The 24845-nt window shown below is 40.1% G+C and overlaps 1 protein-coding gene across 2 annotated transcripts in view; it reads left to right on the plus strand.

Annotated features, from left to right (window-relative positions):
* The window catches only part of LOC101166281 (E3 ubiquitin-protein ligase NEURL1), a 63700-nt gene extending 41828 nt beyond the window's left edge, over positions 1–21872 (plus strand). For both annotated transcript variants that reach the window (XM_023954999.1, XM_023955001.1), the window contains exons 4-6: positions 3701–4429; positions 14196–14345; positions 18175–21872. In XM_023954999.1, the coding sequence (XP_023810767.1) occupies positions 3701–4429; positions 14196–14345; positions 18175–18416 (1121 nt within the window). In that variant the 3' untranslated portion in view covers positions 18417–21872. The remainder of the gene's footprint in view (positions 1–3700; positions 4430–14195; positions 14346–18174) is intronic.
* The last annotated feature ends 2973 nt before the right edge of the window (positions 21873–24845 follow it).

The raw sequence follows: 24845 nt of genomic DNA on the forward strand, positions 1-24845 counted from the left end.
AATGTTTACTGTTGATTTTTGAAAAATGTACAGGATTCAAATGCACCTTATGGTCCAAAAATATGGTTCATATGCACTATGATGTAAGCCCTTTGTCTTTCTGCGTGTTGGTGGATGATGAATTCTCAAAAATTAATATACTGCCACCTCCTATGTGAAACAGTGGCATCTACTCTAAGATTTGCCATGTTATGGACAGTTGAACTGCTTGCCAGGAAGAAGTCAAACTAACCGAACAATTATCTTCCAACATGGTTTGATACAGATTAGCTCCAGACTTGGAGAGAAATAAAGTTTGTAGTTTGTAGATCTTTGCTATCAAGATAAATATGACATTGGCTTTGCTGCTTTGTTGTTTGTTGTTTGGTACAAACCACAACCTTTTTTCTTGAACTGGAACACCATTATTCCCAGAGATGAGGCCAAGTGATGGGCCTAAATGCTGGAATACAGATTTGTCAACTTTCTGTGTTCTTTAAACTCTCACTAAGAATGACAGTACATAAAGCAACGGAACTTAAACAAGTCATCTACTAAATGCCCCACAGCTGTCAGCAAAGATGTGTGTTATGTGTTGATTAGTATGTGGGGGCTTAAGTGCAGCAAAGCCTCCTATAGGAGGCCTCGACCCCATGAAAAATTAATTACAAAGACTCTGGATTTGCCGCCAACATTCACTGGTGTCTGAAATAATTTTGAGAAGGATAATGTCTCCCCATTTACATCAAACAATCCGTCATTAGACAGAATCTTAGAGACGACGAAGACATTTGGATGGTGAGATGCTGATGAAACTGCTGTCATGCCAGCTTCAGTTTTACACAGTCACCGCTTTATTGTAGATGTCACTCACATTACTTAAGGAAAATTCACATTAGAATCCACACAGGTAAACACCAACCCCACTTTCTTACAGTTCTGGCAGTTTTCTTTAACCCATTTTTCAACAATTTCCCCTTCTGGTTGCTCTGTGCAACTACAAGATCTATAGGATGTAAACAATCAAGCCACAAAAAGGCAAGCACTCACACTGCATACAATAAGGGCTAGTAAGTCTTGACTCAAAATAACAGGTACCGGTAATATTTTGGCATTCTGAGAATCTAGTTTTAATATTAGGTACAGACCACGTTGCTTGGGTCTTTTTCAGCTCCGAGTACATCTTTTTGGGGCTTGTCTCAAGTGTAGGGGGGCATTATTGGAGGCTTGGTTGCTCTGTTCCTTCTGCCACGCTTCATTGTTAGCAGCCTGTCCCACAGCCCTTGTAATGATGCTAAGAGGTTTATCTGGACTCAGTCCCTCAGGTCCGGCTCAGATACAGGAGCTTGGAGCCGATCCAGACTGAAAAGGCTCTTCAGACCCAGCCAGTGGCTGTTTTTAATCCTCTGCTTCTTTACACCCTGCTACTATCATCCACAGCTATAACCTATTAATTATACTGTAGCAAACTCCAAAATGTGTTATGTTATGCATATGTATCCTTTTGGAGTTTACCTACAAATGCACAATAGTCCACACATCAGGCAAGCCCCATGCACAGTGCACCCCCAAACAAACTCTGACTAAAACGCCACTCGATCAGGACTGCAGGATAATTTTAGCTTACCAGTAAGCTTGGAGAGACCTGGTATATAAAGCACCTACATTGAGAAACTGTAAACTCTGAGTTGCTTATCAGACTATTAGATACATGTGGTGTCAGATATGAATGACTGTAGCAAAAGATATTGCACCATGGAGTGCAAGATATGTCACCAAAACACACTCTTATGGTGCGCTGAGATCAGGGGTCGGGAACCTATGGCTCCCGAGCCAAATATGGCTCTTGATGGTCACATGTGGCTCGCAGACAAATCTTTAATTATACTTTTTTTTTTTTCATTAGACCAGTCCTTCTCGGCGCGATGCGATGCCAGAGGCGCGCAGTAGTAGTAGCGGTGCTTGGAGAGAGAAATCTGCGCCAGCACTATCACTTTACTATTATCTATTATTTCACAGAGTTTGTACCACCTGGAAACCTGTGAATTGCCGTGCCTAAAACTGCGCGCTCCCGTCTCTGAGAAAGAGCGCACAGTTACGGGGACGGGATGTGTGAGGGAGAAAGCAGGGGGGGGGCAGTGAACCGCGCAGGGATTGTAAAAACATCAAACCCGCTGCCCGTCACTCACTGCAGTGTGAGTGTGTGTTTGGCTCCCCGTCTGCATGTGAGCAGTCTGTCACATCTACAGAACATTCAGACCAACGATCCCGTTTAAAGTCTCAACGCCTGCATGAAGCAGAAACTCACCACTTATCAACCAGACTCGACCATCAGCAAAACTACCACGAGAAATACTCATCATTTATCAGCAACAGCATAACGATGTTATTAAAAAGAATCCACAGAATTATTGTACTTTAAAAATGTTGAAATTACATCAAATGCACACATTCACTCGTATATTTAGTTTTAAACATATTGTTGCATACTGACTTGGACTGGGTGGCTGTTGGGTCGCGTTAAAAGTTCTGGAGTTCATTGAACGCATCATGTAGAGATCTGATTGGCCCTCAGTTCTGTCGCTCAGCCTGTTGTTAGGTAGTTTGGACCAATGGGGTTCAGCTATTGGCCGAATAAGGGAAATGGGAGGGCTGACGCGGCAGTGAGTGAACATAAAGTTGGGAGAAGCGCTCTCATCTCAGCGGGAGAGATTCAGGAGTTGCTGAATTAATTTTACGGCGTTTGTTGTGGTCTGCAGTAACCAGAATAAAGAACCTTAAGAGAGGTTAAGTCTCAGTGTGGGAAAGGGACACTACATTATTGTATGGCTCTTTCGAAATTACATTTAAAAATATGTGGCGTTTATGGCTCTCTTGCCCAAAAAGGTTCCCGACCCCTGGCTTAGATGGACTTACATACATGGGTGACGATTTTCTTTTTTTTTTTTTCATGCGAAGACCATGAATAGATCCCCATTTCTACTGTGCATAATTGATGCCATAAAACTAAAATCTATTCTTGCTCATGTATACCTCAACACTTGCAGAACTAAACACATTAGTTTAAACAGACATTTATGACCAACCAACTTTCTTTGTTCTCTCACATCTCCCCTTCATCTGAAGCAATTTGTTTTTATTGATGTTTATGTGAAACTATTTCAGCTTTGTAAACCCTGTTTGTATGTTAAAATTGTCAGTCTACTGCAGAAAATAAGTGTTTAAAAAAAAAAGCTGTTTGCCGCGATTGTTTTATCCCCTCTAAAAAACCCACTCTGATTATCATTTAATCTATTTTCAAAGCATTCTCAGTGGTCTTTTAATTATGATGATGTCGTTTTTAGCCAAAACAAAAAAAAAAACTCAGTCGTCTTCATGGACATAGTTTCTCTGGAATGGCAGTTTTTTTTATTATTAGAAATTCAGTTATGAGCTTGTGGCCCACCCAGCATATTTTCTACTCCCCAAACATTCTTTTTTTTCTGCTCCCAATTCACAATGATTTGAACAAAGAAATGCTCAGAAATGCAATTTTCAGCTCAATTTTCTTTAATATACGTCGTCCATCATCAGAAAATACTACAATAGCCCGTTAAAAAAACAATTTTCATCAGAGTGGGTCTTTAAGGTGCACTGAAAATGTTCACTATTGCTGCTTTCTTTCAGTTTGTTTGACCTACAAACATGTTTACCTAAATTTCTTTTTTTGTTCTCCTTTCAGACAGTGAGATTGTCCCTCCTGACTGTCTGCGCCCCCGCTCTTTCACCACAGTGCGCTCGTCTTCTCTTCGGCGTGAAGCAGACGACTCCCGCCTATCAGTCAGCCTGTGCGACCTTAACCTACAGCAGGAAGACGGAGGCCCCTCCCACAATCACTCCCATCGCCACACCCTCCACCTGGCCTCGGCTGCCTCCTCTTCCACCTGCCCCATCCCCCAGAACTCCCTGAACTCCCAGCAGTCATCTCTGCTGCCGTCTGCCCTGGAGAGCGACCTGCACTTCCACCAGCTGCGCGGCGCCCACATCAAGACCCTGGATGAACAGACGGTGGCGCGATCTGAGCATTCCCGGGAAGAGCGCACACTGGTCTTTACCAACAGGCCTCTGCGCACAGGAGAGACCGTTTTCATTAAAGTCACCAAGTCCAGTCCAGCACGCTTAGGCTCCCTTTCCTATGGTGTGACTTCTTGCGATCCATCAGTTCTGCGCCCTAGTGACCTTCCCTATAACCCAGAGGCTCTGGTGGACAGGAAAGAGTTCTGGGCTGTTTGTCGGGTTCCAACACCTCTGCAAAGTAGCGACATCTTGGGTTTCTTGGTCAACCAAGAAGGGGAGATTATCCTCAGTCACAATGGCACCAATGTGGGCATGCAGGTGTGTGTGGACAACTCCCGCCCTTTGTGGATGTTTTTTGGTCTGCATGGTGCTGTGACGCAGCTAAGGATTCTGGGTAAGTAGACACCATGAACTCCAAAGTTATTTGTCCTTTTAAAAAGTTGCAAACCTATAGTTCACAATTTGATACTTCAAATAGGAAATCTGGAACACTCCAGAGTGTTACTAGACATCTGCAGATGATGTTTCTTTGTTAAGAAGACAACGTTAAGTTAAAATGCAAAAATTTAGAAAATATCAGGTGATCAACATTTCACGGTCATAAATCCTAAATAATACCAAATACTTTCCTAATAAAAGCAGTCTAAAGAAACCCCCTTTGAAAGTTAACTGGGTATATCCGCAGAAACAGAGTAAATTGGCGGCAGTGGCTCAGGTGGTTGAGCTGGTCAGCCAATGTTTAAAGGATCAGTGGTTTGATCCCCGATCCAGCCAACTGTTGTTATGTCCTTGGGCAAGACACCTCACCCTCCCTGCCTCCAGTGTGGCTCCACTGGTGTGTGAATGCGAATGAATGTCCCGGGGATGAGGCCGCAGGCACGGACTGGCAGCCGCGCCTCTTTCAGTCCGCCCCAGGGCAGCCGTGGCTACATCAGTAGTTTACCATCACCAAGCATGAATGAGGAATAAATGAATAATGGACACTTTGTAAGCGCTTTGAGCGTCTGGACGAGCGCAGATAAATCCGAGCCTTTATTTTTCTATGATTATTATTATTAAATAAATGATTATCCAGCAGGAATTCAGGGTAAAATCTAACAGATAAAAAGAGCTGAATGTCTGTAAGATTGGTAAAAAAAAATTCTAGCCACCTTATGGTAGAGGTGTTAAAGCCATGTCCCACCAGGAAGAAGACCTTGTGGGGGAAAGCCCGATCTCCTCAGACTGACAATTACTCCTTTCTGGGACTAAAACAACCCACCATCATTTCTCCACAAACATTTGTTCCTAGTTTTTCTACATTTTTTTACGTTTGGTTAAATTATTCACCCTCAAAAATGTCCTTTTTTTTTACCTTTCAAGATTCAGCATTGATCTATGTCTTCGTTTTCCTCGTCTGAGCTGGAATCTGGCTCAAAACTGCACAGCTGGATAAATCGGATAGTGTTCACAATTTTTGTTGAACCAGTATTTTTGAGTTAGGGGTGTGAGGTGCTGTAAGCCAGCAGGAGAGCATGTAAACGGCAAGAACAGGCCAACAGTCTCATCCACAACTCAGCCGCGAATATTAATGAACTACTGCCGCTCTACAGAAAATAGGTCCTAGAAAATGACACGTGTTGTTTGATTTTGACTAAAAATGGCATAATCCTAATTAAAAGACTACTGTGAACACTTTGAAAATGGATCCAAAGATGGGACTTTAAACAAAACTTAAAAGAAAAATATTAAGTTATAACAATTTGTTTAGCTAATATCTGCCTTTATTTAGTCACACTGAAATGAAACATAGTATAAACCATAACATTAAATGGCAATAACCCTTAGATAAATTTAGAATCAGTTTCTGTTACTAAACAAAGAACTAAAGACTTCAGTTATTTATTGACCTTCTGCTCGTGTCCTCAAATAATGAAGACTCTTTGTTCTCCGAGTCTACACTTTATCTTCAGAATAATCCCCCTTGAAAGAGGAGCTGATGGCGATATAATCATCCTTTCAGCTGTGTGAGGAGACGGGTCAGAAGCCCACAGATCAGTATATTGATCCCGTTTGCTGTGTCCACACAGACCTCCGTGCTTAATTCATTTACTCGCCCGGGGTTGACATCTATTCTTGTTAAGTGGCGACCGTGCTTGAAGCATGCCGGGGGAGGCCAGCATCGCCTGCCTCTGCAAAACCACAGCCGTGCACTTGGGGGTGAAGAGCTGCTGAGAACACTTTGTCTGTCGGAATATTTACAGCAGGAAGGATCTGTGAGCATTCAGAGCGGAGGCTGGGAAGACTGGATGCTCGGTCACGAACTGGAAGGTTGAAAAACAGGAAGTTGGTGGGAATAAAGATTGTGACCTGCACCATGTCTTAGCAGGCTGCACTATTTGCTTCCAGGGGTGTGCAGAGGACACCTGAGGCTTGTTGACAATAAAGGGAAGCAGGGAAAGGTGTTTGGCAGCCCTGGCTTTGGCTTCATTTGTTTTTGCAAAGCATTTCCTGAGAGGATGACAGCCGTGCAACAGGCTGCCTTCATTACCGTCACTGTGCGGCAGATCACTTAGCCAAGAAAGTGTGCAGTTTTCTCTCCAAGCACCTCACAAATGTGCCATCCACTCTCCAAATCCACTATTTGAAAATAGTCCTCATATTTACAGATAGAGCAGGTCGTCATCTATGTCAGCCGGAAAATGCAGGCCGACACATGCAGCAGTGAAAGCCACCTTCTATTAAGAGGCCTTACACCCCGAAGAGCAGCAGCCTTTCAAGGCTGTCACAAGTGTTTGTCTGCGGAGGAACCGGCATCTATAAATACATGCAGCTTTCTTCTCTGACAGCAGGAGGGAAGTGGAGCTTGAAAACAGGTCGAGGGCTTCAAACTTTGCGACAGATTGAAGGTACGGTCAGTCCTTCTCATCAAAACCCTTTGAATGGAACTCCTCTAGCTTGACCCATTTCACTTACCCTGGTGACGATGTCAACAGAAATCCCAACATCCTAGATATGACATTGAAAAACCAGGCAGATGTGGTTTTTATGTCTCCTGGCTCTGAATCTATTTCAGCCCTTTTTGCTTTACACTGTCCTCCACTCAACACCTGTATTTCCCTACGTGCACTTTCTGAAGATACAAAGTCCAAACAAAACAGGAACTGTAGAACAATGAAACCAAAGCACATCTACTTATTAGCATCCATCTTGGCAGTCCCACTGAGGTTCAGACCCTCTTTACTTTCCATCTGGAAGTGTCTGTTGTCTTATAATCCGTTTCTTTAGAGGAGTTCAGCCTTCACCTTTAGACTTTGGAGTCCTCAGGATGGAGAGAGATAAACTGTGTCACTTCAGGCGAGGCTGTGGAGCTCTGGCAAGAAACAAACATGAAAATACAATACAATGTATTTTTGAATCCAAAAATTTAAAACTGTTCTTGCTTTACACTGACTTCAGCTGAAAAAAATCCATGAGTTGTGTTTATTTCATTGATTTAATGTCAATTAAAAACACTGACAGCCTGTCACTGACAGAGCTGCTCCATTTGGCCTCTTTACAGTTTACCCTTTAACATCAGAGCTTCAGTGTTGTTATTCTTTCGACTACCACAACTCTTCATCCGTTGATGTGAGTAATTCCAGCTCAGAAAAGCAGCCTTGTGTTGCTATGCATCACTTTACAGTAGGGAAGTTCTCGCACAATCAACATAGCTGGTTCAGTTGCAGAGAAAAGCCTCTTTGGGGCCTTGGGCAACAATCTTCATTGGTAATGTGTTGCATATTGGTATATAAAAAGCTGCTTTTCTCTGTGTCAGAATCAGCTGATTTACATTGATCACATAAATGATCAAAGAATTCGGATTTGTCAAAGAGCGTGTGTTATTTAGGTCTCGCCACCAACATCTCTAATGTGAAAAGCCTTTCTGACTGCAGGCCTCTCTGACCACAGAGGAACCAGCAATGGTTCAGTTGTGCTGTCAGTCAAAGTGCTCAGCTGAGTCGGCTCCCGTACTTCTAATGAACCAACATTGTTAAGTCATCTAATACACCTCTGCACAACTGAATACATGTTGGCGTTTGGAGAGAATCATACTTAAAAAATGTCACGGCACCCCAATACCCCTCTATCATTGGAAATGTTTTTGTAACTTCCCCAAGTTCCCGCTGGCTCCAAGAAGGCAAATGCCATAGACTTCTTTAGAAACATAAACTGTTATTGCTCAGTCATTTTATTTGTCAGAATAATCATTCTTGCTCTGATTCATTTTTTAACATGTTCTTGCAACTAATTTCGTGTTGCATTTCGTGATATTTTTTTCTACTGCAAGTTATAAACCGACCAATCAGATGCATCAAAAAAAGTAGGTGGTCTCGCGCTAAACGTTTGAAACTTTTGATTGATAGATTCTCCCTCAAACCTACTTTCAGTGGAAGGTGTGTGAACTTCCAACAAGCTCAGTCCTGATTGGTGAGAGTGGTTGCCATAGAAACGTTGACTCAGACCAATCACTGCTTACTCGCATCATCTGGACTCAACATGTCGTCGTCTGTATCGTGAAAAGATGGTGACTGAATTGACTTCATTTTGCTGGAACTGGAAGTGAGTCATTCTCTGTGGGTGACGTCAGACTCACCCAGTGTGATGCAGAAAAACTGATCCATGCCTTCATCTCCTCCAGACTAGATTACTGCAATGCTCTGCAATACTCCAGCACATCCAAAACTGCGCTGCTAGGGTCCTGACAAGGAGACACAAATTTGATCACCACTTCACTGGTTACCCATCCATACAAACTCAGTCTCCTCACCTACCAATGCATCCATGGAACTGCCCCTGCCTACCTCAGTGAGCTCCTTTCCCCGCATGCCACTTCACAACTCCGCTCAAATTTTACACATTGCCTTCATCAACCAAGGACCAGGCTAACCACAATGGGAGACAGAGCCTTTCAAGCTGCTGCCCCTCCACTCTGGAACAATCTTCCAGAATCCCTCAGAGCCCCACAAAGCCTTGGCACATTTAAAAAAGGCTTAAAAACTTTCCTTTTTAAGAATGCTTTTTAGTAATTTTATTGTTGTTGTTTTTTTCTTTTCTTACTTTGTTCTTATTTTTAAACAATTGTTATTCCTGCCTTCTTTGTAGCGTTTTGAGATTTTACCAAAAATGTAAAGCTTATTCTAAATAAAATTTATTATTATTATTATTATTATTATTATATCATACTCACTCAGTACAGTTCTATAGAGTCAATGGTCAGAAGCCAGACGCAAAGCCATGTGAAACAAAAGACCGCTGCTTAGCCAAGCTCGGTTCTAAATGAGCACCAAAGCTTTGCCAATTGGAAAAACCTTTTATTCTGCAAGTTTAAAACATTTCCAAAGTGTTTCTGTTGGTAGATAAATCTATCATTATTTTGATTCTGGCTAGAAGTGTGGAAAATAACGATCTTCCAGAGAGTGTTATAAGGGGGGGTGAAAATAGGACACTCCTTCAGTGACCCACTTCATGTTTGATACCGTCGATACTGGGGAAGTGTCAACTTCCTCATGTGGGTTCAGGATCTGAACTGTATACAGTGGGGCTCTCATTTTATTGATCATGTTTTTTTTTTTTTTACCTTTATACTAAATCTTAAAACATTGAATTATTTTTTTTATTTATTTTATTATTTATTGTTTAATTATTCCATTTAATTAAACAATCACAAGCTGAGATGTTGAAAAAAATCTAACGGTTATATAAAATAGTCACTACTGCATTCACATTTGAAGCTAGCCGTTCTAATCTTTCAAAAGAACAGTTGGATTAATTTTTCACATTTTATTAAATAGAGATGATTATTTTATTTATTTTTTCGTAATCCTGTTTTAGGTTTTAGGTGTGATTTCTGTTTCAGAAGTCTCATTGTTAAACGTCATGGACTTCATGCAGATGTGGTTACCATGGCAATACACTATCAGGGTGGAGTCTTGAATGTACAGATGTGATTCGGTTCAATGCCATAGAGTTTACTCGCGTGCTTTTGGAGGAAACTTTTGGAAATATTTTGCTAAATATAAAAAATGAAACTGTTATAATTACATTAATACAGTTTTAGTTGTCTTAGATTTCTTTCTACTTTTGTCAAATAGAAGAAACACCAAAGCAGAAGAATGTATTTGTATAATGAGACAAAACCATATGTGTTAGGTGAAATGCAATAGTTCACTTCAAAATGTCGTAATGTCAGTTTGGTCAATGACAGGTCAAACTCATCCTGTAGGTCTTCAACGGGTTTGCACTGCATTCTAGAGATGTGGTGTTTTGGAGCTGACGTTGGGCAACAAAAACTTTCAAATTTAGTTACAGATTCTCTGTTGGGTTGACACAGAGCGAGATTATGTTCTAAACGTGCTTTTATTATTATTATGATTATTCTTAACTGCATTGCAGCCGAACAGACTGCGGTCTGAACCCTTCTCTGGACGGCACACTGTAACAAAACGCCTTCCCTGCCTGCGAACACGAAGCTACTAGACTCCAGCTGCTCTGCTCAGGCAGCAGAGACACGTTCACTCGTGTGGAGCAGCCGCTTCATTCTAACAGCCACAGATCTTTTTACAAAGTGGGTTGTGGCAAAATCTCTCTATAAATACTACAAAGAATAATGTCAGACACAACTTAGGAGGGAAAAGAACTTAAAAAATGAAATGAAAATATATAGAGCCCGAGTAGATCTCCACGGTACGTAGTTTGTCCAAGCAGGGCTACCATACTGTGACGTTATCCTCAGTCGAAAGGACCCCGAACAGTTATTGCAGGCCGAATGGTCACGGTACCTACACCGGGAAATCCAGCCATGTTTCATCCTCAACGATCTCACTAATAAAGGAGGTTTTTGGCCAAAATCTCATCAAACGTGTCTCTAATCACCCTTTCCTTAATTCAAATCAGTCTTTGCAAAAAAACAGCCCCAATTCATGATGTTTCCACCCCATGCTTAAAAGTGAGTATGGTATTGGGATGCAGCTAAGCATTTTTCTCACTCTAAACACGGCGAACGGCGTGCAAGACTCGCCGTGAGAAACACTTGAACTAACTCTGTCAGCTGAAATGTACCTCTGATGAACATTACAGACCTCATATCTCCTCACAAGGGACAACTTGCAGAATCTGAGACTAACAAATATGTTTTTGCCCCGCTGTAAATATTAATTTACAAATCGTTCTGACTTTTTTTCTCCCTTTTCAAGTTTTCAGACCATAAACTGGAGATTTAGTTGTTCATCCCACAGAGTTTTGAAACGTGAGGAATGTCTTAACTTGAAGCCTCACCCTCCTTCCTCTTCGCATCTCCCGCATACTTCTCATGCTTCAAAAGAAGAGGATCGGATAAACTGTTCAGATGTATTTTTAGATGCGGGGACAGAATGAAAAGAGCCGGCTGATCCCAGCTGTTCACTTTGCTCCGTTTTTAAATCTAATCGGGGATCGGCACCGTGGGTCGGGCCTCAGCTGCCACTCTGGTTGCAGGGATTATTGCGGGGAGCTGGACGCAGTTTGCAGGGCGACGGAGCTCTGTTTATGAAATGTGACACATGACGAGCGTAGCGTCACCCTGTTGGTTTTGCTCTGCACGCACAGGTGACGTCTGCGTGTCTCGTGTTTCAGAGTCCTTTAAGCAGAAGTCAGGTGCATTGCTGCTGGCTTTGTGTAACACAAACATCAATTTTCTGTATTCAAACAATATTTTTACCATTAAATGCTTAAAACCTTTTCTAGACATTAAAGACACAGTCTGATCATCTTTGGATTTATTTTCAAAGTGCTCCCAGTGCTCTTTTAATTATGATTATTCAGTTTTTAGACAAAATCATAAGACCTGCGTCGTTTTTTAGGACTTAGTTTCTACAATTTATTAGAGATTCTAAATTTAAAAAATAAAGCCAAGCATTATTGGAACAGCCGAAAAGTTTTGAGCCAGATGCCAGTTCAGACGAGGAAAACAAAGACATAAATGGATCTAGTCATGGGCAGCAGGGAGCTTGGCGCTTGCAGTTGTTAGTCCTATGTCACATCTGCAATCTATTTCAAATGCATTTTATCATTTAATTTGATTTGAATGAAGAAATACTCACAAAGGAAAATTTAACCTTCATTTTCTTTGATTATGTCCTCCATCATGAGCAAAGTACCACAAGAACAGGCTAACACAATTTTCCTCAGAGTGGGTCATTAAGGACTAACTGCAAGGTTAAGGAAAAATAATGATGAAGCATAATTTGTACTAAAATATTAATTACATCCCTGCAATGGACTGGAGACCCATCCAGGTTGTACCCCACCTTCAGCAACCCGGTGACCCCAAAATAGATCAGAAAATAAATAGATGAATATTGATTACAATAAGTGCCAAACTGACAAGTATAAAAGAGAACCAGAAACTAAATATTACTAACAATGCAAAAGCCTAATGCTTAAGCAGATAGGCATTGTGAAAGACAGCATAGCAACAAAACTCTGAAGTTTTAAGTTTAGAAAAACATAGATTAAATATTTCATTAAAGGAGAAGACAAGTGGAAAGTAAAAATTTTAATGCTGACTTTGGTTACCTTTAAATAAATGCCTGAGTGTAGTACACCTGGTAACAAACTGCAGAAAACTATTGCTAAAAGGATAAATGCCTAACTACAGAGAAATATAATATCTAGATGCTAGATTGTAAAGATCCTCCCAAAGTATCTAAAGTCAACATTTTAAACTTTTGAAAGTTAAATGTAAATCAAATATGTCTTTCCTTTGCAATTTTGACTTTTGAATTTGTTTAACTTAATTTAAAAGTTTGGACTAAAAGTTTCTGACTCAAAGGAAACATTTGAAATTTAGAGGTTTAAGTTAACAGTCGATGAAAGATGGATTTAGTTTTTAGTTTAGCTCAGGCGGTAGAGCAGGTTGTCTAACAACTGAAAGATTGGCAGTTCGATCCCCGCTCTCCCCAGCCAGCTATCGCCCCCCGAGCGTGGCTATCCTGCAGCTCACCGCTCCCCCCAGGGGATGGACAGGAGTCAAATGCGGAGGAAGAATTTCCCCATTGTGGGATAAATAAAGTGTCAATTATTTATTATTATTGTTTGTCCTAAAACTTACAAAGACAAAAGAGATAAATATGTTATTAGGTTCTGGGAAAAGTAAGCAGCAAATGAATAGGGACTGGGTGGGGGTCTCATTTGACCCCTTAAGCTGGATTCATCTGTTTGGTTTGTCCAAGCTTCTTTGAAACCTGCAGGTCGGGGCAGACGCTCTTGCTGAATATTTTGAAAGGCGGTTTACAGAACAACGAGCTGGAGATGATTAACCACGTTTGAGGGGCTCCAGCTGCAGGTTCTTGTTTGTGTGCCTGCATGTCGTGCTGTTTGCTTGACCTTGTCCGTCCCTGAATGAAAAGCGTGACTCTGTTTGGGCGCACCTAGGAAACCCCCGACATGAACACAAGAGATTCCTTGTTTCAGCCCACCCCCGCCCCCCAGTGCCTCATCAGGCAGATTCAGATACAATGACTCCAGCAGCAGACTCACTAAATGATCGTATTAGACGATATATTATTATGTGAGTAAACCCATGTAGGTGTTTCATTTGTCTCTGGTTGAGTTCATCAAGCAGCAGACTTGTGGCACATCAAGCAGAGCTATCATTGGATGATTATGTTGTCATCCTTTTTTTTAAGCTGTTTCCATGGTGACGAGAAGCTAAAAAGAAGAACAATTACAGAAATGTTCTGCTAAAAATCTACGGTGAATTCTGCTTAAATCTGATGAAGTCGTTAGATTTTCGACAGCAGACTCAGAGGAAGATATTTAAAATAATCTGCACAAACCATGTGGAGTCTGCTCATTTAGATTTTAATCGGTCGAACATCCTGACGTCCTTGACTTCCCTTGATTGTTACATGCTGGAAGTATTAGAAGATGCAAAGATGTATTAGAATAGACGACCGTTTGTTGGTTTTGGATTTTGTTTTCAGCAGAACCTCATGCCAAACAAAGATTGCGAGCAAATCTTTGGTTTCCCTCTATAACACTGGTCTTATTTTTCAGTAGCCGGAACCCTGGACCCCATGACCCCAAAAGGGATATAGCGTGTTGAGAAAACGGATGGATGATCGTCGTACTAAAACATTGGCTTTTCTTTTTCTGACCAGGTTCCACTCACCTGGGGGATCAGCGGGCCACGTCCAGCCCCAGCTCGCCCTCTTCCTCCCCGCACACGCCCAGCGCTCTGGGAAGTGGCATCTCCGATCCGGTCCTGAACGGAGGCTTGTGCTCGGCTGCTTTTTGCAGCTCAGCTGGAGGTAAGTTCACCTAAACGGAAGGACACTTTAAGGCACATGGGTCAAACTCGAGGCCCGGGGGCCAAATGTGGCCCGCCGTGTCATTTTATGTGGCCCGCCGTGTCATTTTATGTGGCCCGCGAGAGCAAACAAGTTTTTAATTTCTTAAAATAAACATTTTCTTTAGTTGATTATATATTATTTATGTGTAACTGCTGTAATTATTCTATGTTTGCAGGTCTTATGTGTTTATGCAGACAAAAAGTTACAAGTTTAATACATGTTCTGTCTAGCTCAGTTTTATGTTATTTTTCTTTATTCACTTGGACAGTTTGATCCTTCTTTAATGAAGTTATGTGGGTTTTAATAAGTGGACAAAATTTAAAAAGATTTATGTCCGAATCAGCTTTATTGGCCAAGTACATCGCATGTACAAGGAATTTGGCTTCGGTGTCTTGTGCTCTCGTGTAAACTAGAAAGATATGAAAAAAGTGTAAATGAGTAAGACAGGAGAGGATAAATAATAAAAAGAAAGTGTTATGATTTCTATGCAACTGTAATTGTCACTTTAAAAAGTTATAATACATGAATAATGAGTTATTTAACATGAAGGAGTAGTTGCTTTTATTTTTCACTACATTTAGTTACATGTATAAGTTATATCTGGCCCTTTGAGGACAGCCACTATGCTGATGTGGCCCTCAGTGAAAATGAGTTTGACACCCCTGCTTTGAAAAGCATTGGGCCCTCTGGATGCTGAGCAACATTTTTACAGCAACAGGGAGCAGATGTTCCTGCTGAAGTCGAGAAAAACAGGCTGTACGTGATCCCACTGCTGCTGGAACTGCAGCTGGATGCAGTGTCAGCTGTTATGTCACATGTTACATAAACTGATGGAGTGCAGGACTTGAAAAGAAAATCCCCTTTCAAAAGGTTTATTGTCTGACATGCAGACGAGAATCCAGCTTCATAAAAACGGAGTGAATCATCAGTAAAACTCAACAGCTCGTCACTCCATCGGAGTAAATGTATGAACTGAAAAGCAGGATCCATGAGGTTGAGTGGACGCTGGCATGACTGTTTTCGCTACTCACCGGTATCTTTCTCTTTTCAAACTAATTCTGTTACAACGCATTTTGGACTGTGAAAACTGAGGATACTCTTCACTGTTTTCATTGACTACTTTTGATCTTGTTGCTTGACCTGCAAGCCTCAGTAACATGAGAACGGATAAATTCCACTACGCTGCTCCTCCAACCTGGGACTTGGCTAGCTAAGAGTTACGTGTCTCAGTCTGCGGTCCCCGGGCCTTGTCCTGTCAGCTATGCTAATGCACAATCTGTACATCTGGTCGGCTCTAACCCGGATCCTTCTACGGCTTTTCCACCACCTCATACAGCCGAGCTCATCCAGTACTCAGTGTCAGAACTCCTCTGTCTCCGCTGGCAGCCTGCCGCCTTGCCGGAGGTACATCCACCGTGGCACACGCCGACATTACCATGAAGACGCGTCCAATTCCACCCGCTTCCTCTCCTCCACCACTTGTTACTGTCCCTGTAACACCGGACGCTCTGTGGACCACAGAGTGCTCTTCAACCTCCCCCGATCTGTGATCTCGACTGCCTCTGCTCCGCGCCAAACCATCCCAACTGTCAACTTTGCCCTCATCAGCATCCGTTCTGTCTCAAACAAGGGTCAACTCATTCAGGATTTCATTTTAGATCGTAAGCTTGACTTTCTCTGCGTTGCAGAAACTTGGCAGCAACTACATGGCTTTTCCCTACCTAATGACTCCACCCCTCCCGGCTTTGTTTACCTCTTTCAAGCGGACTCGCTGTGATATATCGCGAGAAGTGGGAAGTCCTCCCGGTTTCGTTCTCCTCATTGAGCTCCATTGAGTGCACTGCCTTCATGCTTCCTGGACCCACCCAACTGTAATAGCACAGGTTTACCACACCCTAAAGCCGAACAGTAACTGTCTGGATCAATTTGGAACTCTGCTCACTCACCTGTCATCTCTCTATCCTGATGTTATGGTCATGGGTGATTGTAACTACACTTTGATGACAGCCACCTTCCCCTCATCAGAGACTTGTGCTCATGCCTGGACAGTCTTAGCTTCCATCAATATGTTCAACTCCCTACCCACGCTAAGGTGCACCCTCTGGACCTGGTGTGCTGCTCTGGGTTAACCCCCACTAACTGTTCCACAGATGAACCTTTTGTGACTGATCACCTTCTTCTTTCTTTTAACATCCCCCTCTCTTTATATGAGATTAAACCCACTAGCCTCCTCTCCTTCCGAAACATTAAAAATGTAAATGTGGATATGTTTTCCTCTCATATAGAGCGCATTCCTTGCCCGAACTCGTCCAACCCTAATGAACTGGTTTGTTTTATATAGTAACAGATTTTCAGATGTTCTTAACATTTTTGCTCCAGTCAAAACCCGGCCTGAATACTTTACTAAAGGCCCGTTCACACCGGGACGAATTTCGTCGGCGAAAAACGCCTCGTGACTAAACAAAGGGCACCAATGTGAGTGTGCACACCGACGCGAAAAAACGCCACGCGTCAAAGCGTCAAAAAAAAAAAAACGCCTCGGGTTCGTTTTTTTTTTTTGACGCGTCGCGTCGAAATCTATTCGACCAATGAGAATGGCGCTTTTGCACACGTGTCTGGAGCTTCTGAAGTTACAGTAAAACACAACTTGGGGACGCTCAAACACAAAACTGCCTTGCTGAGCACACATACCAGTGAAGAAGATAGACGCCAAGTAGCGTCTACACTGCCGCGAAGAAATAATGACGGACATTCTAAAATATCCCAGAACCAAACACCAGTTGGAGCTACTGATGCTTGAAATATTCATGTTTTCTTTGTATGATTCTGACAAGCGCGTAAATACTTGCTCTCTTCTTCTGAGTGAAAAGCGACTTTAAGAAGCGTAAAGTTGCGCAGCGCCACCTTGTGTACAGGAGTATTTCTGTTTTACATTAAGCGCCATCTAATGTCAGGGAATGAAATTGCATGTTCGCTCGGCTCATCGTCAGCGAAAATCGCCTGGGTGTGAACACAAAAAACGTGGCGAAAAACGCTGGCGAATAACGCCTGGCGAATATTCGTCCCGGTGTGTACGGGCCTTAAGTCTTCTCCCCGGTTCACTCCAGACCTCCATGAAATAAAAGCCAAACGTCGCCATTTGGAGCAGCTTTGCAAAAGAGCTGGCTCTCCCATTCATAAAGAAATATTTTACAGTACAGGGACTTAGATTCTAACACAAAAAAGAAGGATTTTACTAAACTGATCAATGCAAATAAGGGAAATTTCTTTAATGAATAATATCTTTCAACCCCGGGACAGTTTTTCTCCTCATTTCTTTTCGGATGACAACTGTAATTCTCTTCAGTCATTCTTTAACCAGAAAATTCATGGTATCCATCGGCATCTCCATTCCTCCACCTCTGCTCCCATCCAGCTGTGCCTTCAGTCCACTCCCCAACTCTGGAGCTCTCTCCCCCCAGACCTCCCTAACGTTGACTCCTTTTGAATTTTTCAATCCAGACTCAAAATCTCTTTAAATTTGCTTTTTCAAATCACAATTTTTCTTCATCTGTTATCTGATTTGATTAAGATGTGAATTTATTAATCGTGTTTTAAAGTGATTTTCTTTTGTTTTACTTTTGAATCTGTACGGTCTCCTTAATTGTTTTGAAAGGTGCTTTTAAATAAAATGCATTATTATTTTTATTATTATCGTTTTTTTAATTTCGTTACATTACCAAGCCTTTACTAATGTGGCTTCCAGTTTTCAATTCTCCTTGTCTTCTGTTTTGCAACTTTCTCACAGGAACAACTCCAAGTTCACCTGTCAGCCTCCCTAAGTCCCCGACGTTCCCATCAGGCCAGGTCCAATGGTCAGACGAATGCTCCATCTGCTACGAAAACATGGTGGACACGGTCATCTACGCCTGTGGACACATGTGTCTGTGCTACACCTGCGGCCTCAAGCTCAAGAAGATGTCCAACGCCTGCTGTCCCATCTGCAGGAGGCAGATCAAGGACATCATCAAGACCTACCGCAGCACATAAAGGGAAGAAACGATGAGTTAAATCAGGAAACATGACCGCAGGAACCCTTTCCGAAGTTGGTACTTGTTCTTTGAAGAGGTCTCTTTCTCATTAGAGTCTCTTTGTGGTGGAGCTGCACCGTGGTTCCTCTGAGAGCTTTCCAAAAGTGTCTACTCCCTCATGTGGAAAACTATCAAATGGAGAAAAGATTTGAAAACTTCTCTCATTGGTTGGGCCATGTAGTGTGATTCAGGGACCGTCACCCACCTGTGCTGAAGCAAATGAGTCACTTTAGGGCTGAATGTCTCATTTGCCGCTCCTTCAGATACTGATTGAAGCTCTGAAATATGTCATCAAAGGGATTTTAAAAGCACACCTGCAGCAGGTATTCATCTCAGAATGTCACAACTTGTGTCTGTGTTACTGAGAGTCTGAAAAAAAGATGGATCTCTGTTATTATTGTGATAATGGTGTTTTTAGAGACACGAGACGAGTATTGTTGGTAGGACTGTAACCCCTTCTGTACTCTTATAATCCATTATACGGTTATGGTAGTTTTCTTGAAACTGTCAATGGTAGCTGTATTCGTGTGCTGTTTAGCTGCTTGCTCTGCAACGTGGTGTATTGCACTGAAGCCGTCCTTTCAGAAACACCCCGTCACGGACAGAGAGGACAACACTCAAACAATCTCTCTCCAGAAAGAAACACACCAGGTGGATAAAAATGAAACTGGATTCTCCTCAGGGCCAGCAACTGCTTTTAACATCCTATTTTCCCAAACCAACAAAGTCATATGCCAGACACACTGTGAGTGCTTGCGATGATTTGACGAATCCTACCCTCCTTAAAAAAAAAAAAACACAGTGAAAGGATTGTTGCCATGGCATAAGTTTCCTCCTGCCTTAACACAACGATGGTGCATATGCTACCACAGGGTGTTCTGTTTTGTTTCTTTGTTTTCTTTTCTCCCAAAAGCCCCTAATCGACTACCAAAAATGCTGCTGAGTGGCATACACTGGTGCCACCTTTCACTCAGAGGACAGAAAGCACACAGATAAAAGCTATTTTTGTAGAAATCCAATATTTAATTTAAAAAAAAATGAATGAAATGTTTTGTGAGTGAACTTTCACCAGCAGCAGAGAAACTTGTCAGATACTTCAGATTCAATAAATCTAATCTAGCAAAGAACTTATTTGAAAAAAAAGAAAAACTCACATTGTAGGTATTTGTGTTTATCATCCCTCCCTTCATTAAATCCAACACTGACTGGCCAAAACAACAATGTATTGATTAGCTTATTTAATTTAAGGTAGCATCATTTATGTAAGTCAATGTCAATAATATTTTCTTTTCTATTATGAAATGTGACTATGAACGATCCATGTAAAGACAAGTTCTGACCCTTAAGGTTTAGTCAATTTTGACTGAATTAATTTGGGTTTGCTAGATTACTCTTTTGTGTGTGTAAAATGTAACATTTTGCTAAAAGACGTTATTTTTTTACAAATACCTTGCTGGTTGGTTCCATCAAAAATAAGAAAAGTAGAAGGAAAACTAACTTAACTAAGAATTTTGTTGAATAGATTATCTTATATCAGTCAGTTCTAACTAATAGCTACTGACTGTAGCCTTCTAAAACAAATAGCTGTGTTTAGCTAGGTTGTCCCTAGCTACCAAGTTAAATAATTTATTTTTTGTGTGTGTTTTAGACATAGCAGAAAAATTAGAAATCTGTGAGAGTATTGGATTAGGAAAAGCTGGTATAAGTCCCTGCTTATCATCTTACACAATAACCGGTAGCCTGAAGGCTTGCAATTGAATCATTTCAAGATTATGCTTTTAGGGAAGTCAGTTTCAAGGTTGTAAAAATGAGAATTAGCTAAAAGCAGCATTTTATACTTGTATGAGATTGGTTGTTTTAGTTGTTTTTTGGAAGTCGCGACATATAGCTCAAACAAACCTGAAGAGTTGATAAGCTTCACATACTGTTGATAGTCCTTCTGTTGCTCCAAATTCAAGCAATTTGTTTAGACATTGCTAGAAGCTGATGTTTGTGCAACTACTAGATTAGACGCAATTACCAATTCAGTCTCAAGATAAACGTCTAAGCAAATTTCTCTTTTTTTTTTTTTTTTTTACTTTTTTTTTGTTAATGTTGACTGATTTCCGTGGCTACGTTAAAGGGCCGTTAGTTTCACACCCCTGTCTATCACTTTGGTTTTTAAAACTTCATCCATGGGGATCCGCTCTTGGGAACATTAGCTGGTTTTCAAATCCTGTTTGTCGACTTTGCAACTTTGTTTTACACACGTTGCTTGATTTTTGCTGTGTGTTTTTTTCTTTTTTTGTTACATTAATGCTTCTAACCTGAGAGTTGTACTTTAGCAAAGGCATCCTGGAATGTGCCTGTCAACAGGGAAGAGGACAATCCATTGATGTTAGCAGTTCAGTTAAGCATGTTTAAACTGGCTAAACGTAAGGGTCTTTATTTAAATGAACTCAGTTTTAAACTAAGGCAAACCCATATCATCATACTGCTACCTCAGGTTACAAGGAAAGTTTGGATTCTTTTGAAGCAAATTTATTTTTAGGAGCTTAATAAATTTTTTATAGCTCATTTTCTTTTGGCCAGGCAGTGTATGATCACCTACGAACCAAGTCGAGGAAAAGCCATAACTTCATTACGGTTGATAATTAATGAACATGACTCAAAGCTCTGCTGCTGACGGTGATGTTTCACACATCCCTCTTTCCATTTTACGGTCTGCATCCGCCGCAGCTTGAAGTGATAAATCACATTTGAATGTTATTTTGTGTAGAAAAGAAAAAATCACCAAAATTGAAAAACAAAAGGTCATATTTGAGTTTTTATTTTTTGTTAATAATTTAATATTTTTTCCTCTTTTATTCAAAATGGGTTTAGTTGGAGCACAGACATGTAAGTTTTCTTGTTAATGACGTGTCACCTGTATTTATAGCTCTTATAATTTAGTGGACTGAAGGCCATCCATGTGTGGTGATGATTGTCACTTTATTAAGCTACTGATTGTAAATTTGAGCACAGCATTGCTCTCTGACATTCAACCATGGCGTGTTTTGACCAAAAGTTACTTCTCTGGACTTTTTTTTTTCTCCCAGCAGTCTTTACCCCGTGATGAACTTCAGTGATGTTTTTGTTTTTCAGTTCTCCACGGGCTCTTTGAATGTTTCTGAAGCTGTAATGTATTATTTATTCCTTCATCATCAACGTGTGGACAGCTTCTGCTCCTCTCAGTCCACTTCTCTCAATCTTTTAATTGAGCACGAGTGCGTGGTTCACCCTGAGTGAACTTTGGGACCAACCTGAGAGAAAACTTTTTGTGACTTAGCAGCTTGCAAACTTGCTTTTTTTTTTTCTCCATTCAAAGCAGCAGATGTTTGTTTGTAATTTGAATGATTGTGGACAATAAACTTTCCAGACGTGTCTGAACAGAAAATGTTTGGTTATCAGTCATTTACTTTTTGTTTTTTTAAGTACTCCCAAATGCTGTCTGAAGTTTAAAAATGTCATATTTAAAAATGTTGTGTCCAACAGTGATTGACTGATGTCATTTTAATTTTTCTATTAATTTTATCCATTTTTTAAACTCTTAATTTTTTAACATCACTGATGTATTTTCAAATTTTATCAGTAAAAACTCAGGTGGCATCTCCAAACTGCCATAAAGGGCCTTTTCAAAAAATTTGATTATAATGAGAAAATGTATTCTTTTTTATGATTTCATTAAAAAAGTATTTTACAGAATACAGATTTATGGCCGACTGTTGAGGGTCTGTAGATACTTTTGTAAAAAAATAAAAAATAAAATAAAAAACACTTTATTGCTCTTTCAGGAACTGGAATAACTCCTTGCGTAACTTGTGGCTCCTCCCCTTTTGCTCTCTGAACTCCAAACCAACTGCCGTTTTTCACACGATTCTCAAAGGCGTAAGAAAAAGTAGTTCTTACCAATTAAGGGTTGCTTCGCTTGGATGCCATATTTAGGGCAATGTAATTATAAACATATTTGTCAATGATAAACTATATATTCACATAAACTTACCAATTACTTAAAATGTAATACTTTAGAGACACAATCATTAAACGTGTTGACATTTTAGTATTCATCCGCATAATTCTCGCTGTCACAATTTCACATAACAAGATGGCGGCACAATTGAGAAGTGAAAATACGATATGAAAAAACTTTAAGATATAACACATAAGCAGCCTAACTAATAAGGTAAGATATTTTTTTGGATTGCGTGTGTGTGTGTTTTCTTCATTTGTTTCCAAGTACAGTTGGTTGTGTTTGTTTAATTGGAATGCTAACTATCTCTCTGTGTTAGTGTTAGCCTCGAATTGGCTGCGTTGGCTAGCTTGCTAAAATTTTAGGCTTTCTTCTTCTTTTGTCTCATAATTGCTTGGTTCATTGGGTCTGGCCAAAACAAAATGGAATTGTCAAGGTTTTCAACTTAATGTCAATTTTCTGTGGCAGAAATTGACAGAATTTTGTGTCACAGTTTGTTTTAGTCATCTCACTGCCCCCCCCCCCCCCCCCGTTTATTTTTGCACATTTTGTTTTATTGTCAACAGTGTATTTATTTTTTTATGTGTCAACAGTGTATTTATTGTACTTTTGTGTAGAAGAATTATATAGACAAAGTCAAATCGTGATTCTGTATTGACTGCTGTGGCAGTGGATTGTTGTTTATAATTTAGTTCCTGTTTTCTGCCAGTTGGTTCCTAATCAAATATCTAGGATTATTGATCAATATGCCCATGTGAACAATAGCATTTTTACCATAATCAGACATGCTTTCTTCTTAACATAATGCTCATCACTCAAATGTTTTATTATGTGTGTAGCACAGTGTACAAAATGTAAGAGAACAAATTGCTAGTAACCTTAAAAGGTGACAGTATTTTGGGGTTTATTTTAATGTTGTGTTGGAAAGTATTCTGTTGTTTTCAACTTGAGTTTCTACTGTCAAAATGACAGATCTGTTAATTTTCTGAATAAGAATTTTTAATTGCTCAAAATCAATTTATGTGCTGAGAGGATTGATGCTTGTTCCTCAACCATAGTATTGGGCAGTCCTGTGTCTTTGTGTGCTGGTTCCAAGTTCATGTTGATGCAAAAGATTTGATCAGTTTGACAAAACTTGAATCAAATAAGAAAATCAAACATGACTGATAGTAGATTGCTGGCAGGATGGGTTTTAACAATAGTCAAATTTTGTGTTGACGGAGTTTAAATAGAAACCAAAGAAGAGGGGAAAAAGGCATGTTTTTAAGCAGGAAAAGATGATGGATGTATCAAATCTTGAATGAAAACATCAGAGATACAGACTTGAAGTCCCACTCGATCTGCTAACTTTTGTCTTGGCTTAAAGGATTTTCTGGAAATTACCATGAAAAAGTGGAATATCTTCATTATGTCTTGGTAAAATCTCTGATTATATTCAGACATGGCTGTCATACGTCTGTACGTGAAGGCAAAGGTTTAAAGCAAAATATTTAAAGATGAATATATTTTAGAAAAGTTTGAGGTTCTCTCAGAACAGCTGCAGATCTTTATATTTTAATGTTTATATTCAGAGTTATGAGTTTTGCGCAAGAAAATGGATTTTCAGATCAATAACAAATGAGACTCTTAATTCTTGTTAGCAGAAGAGTCTGAAATGGGAACTTTTATTCATGAAGAAATGACTGCAAGAACACAGGTGAGCAAAGAATTGGAAAAAAAAAAGAATGGAATCATACTGCCACCTGCTGGAAATGCGCCGACTTCGTGTAGTTTATCAAGATAGCTACGTTGATTTAAGTGAACAGGATTCAATTTGAATTTTTCAAAATATTTAAACCAAGCAAATCTTTGTTTATAGTTAAGTAATGAATATGAATACAAACATTTTAGAAAGCAGCCTACTGTTTTCTAAAGCTTAACAACAGTTGTTTTAAAACTCAAGAGAAGATAAGTTTCTCATTAAACATAATTTTTCTGGGTTTAAGGTGTGTAGAGTCATAAATGGAGAAAACGACAACACTCCATCTTTGTGTAGTCATGTAATCTAGATCTTCTAAAACAATTCATTTTGGTAAAATCAGATCAGCTGCACAGCATGAACACCTGAAAAGCTGAAGTGCTAGAATTGAGTGTCTGAATGTTTTTAAAATGTTGTACCTACCTTGTTTTCTTTTCTTTTTTATACAAAAATTAATTTGATTAGTGGAAATAAATTTTTGTTTTCTGAAATGTTTCAAATTTTTTTGATTCATTTTTGGGGAATTTTGTTTTGATTTTTAAGATGTAATATTGTTTGTAATTAGTTATCATGATATACACACACATATATATATATATATATATATATATATATATATATATATATATATATATCGCGTATTTTCGCGTTGATTGATTTGT

The sequence above is a fragment of the Oryzias latipes genome, chromosome 1 (assembly GCF_002234675.1).
Source record: "Oryzias latipes chromosome 1, ASM223467v1".
Taxonomy (NCBI): domain Eukaryota; kingdom Metazoa; phylum Chordata; class Actinopteri; order Beloniformes; family Adrianichthyidae; genus Oryzias; species Oryzias latipes.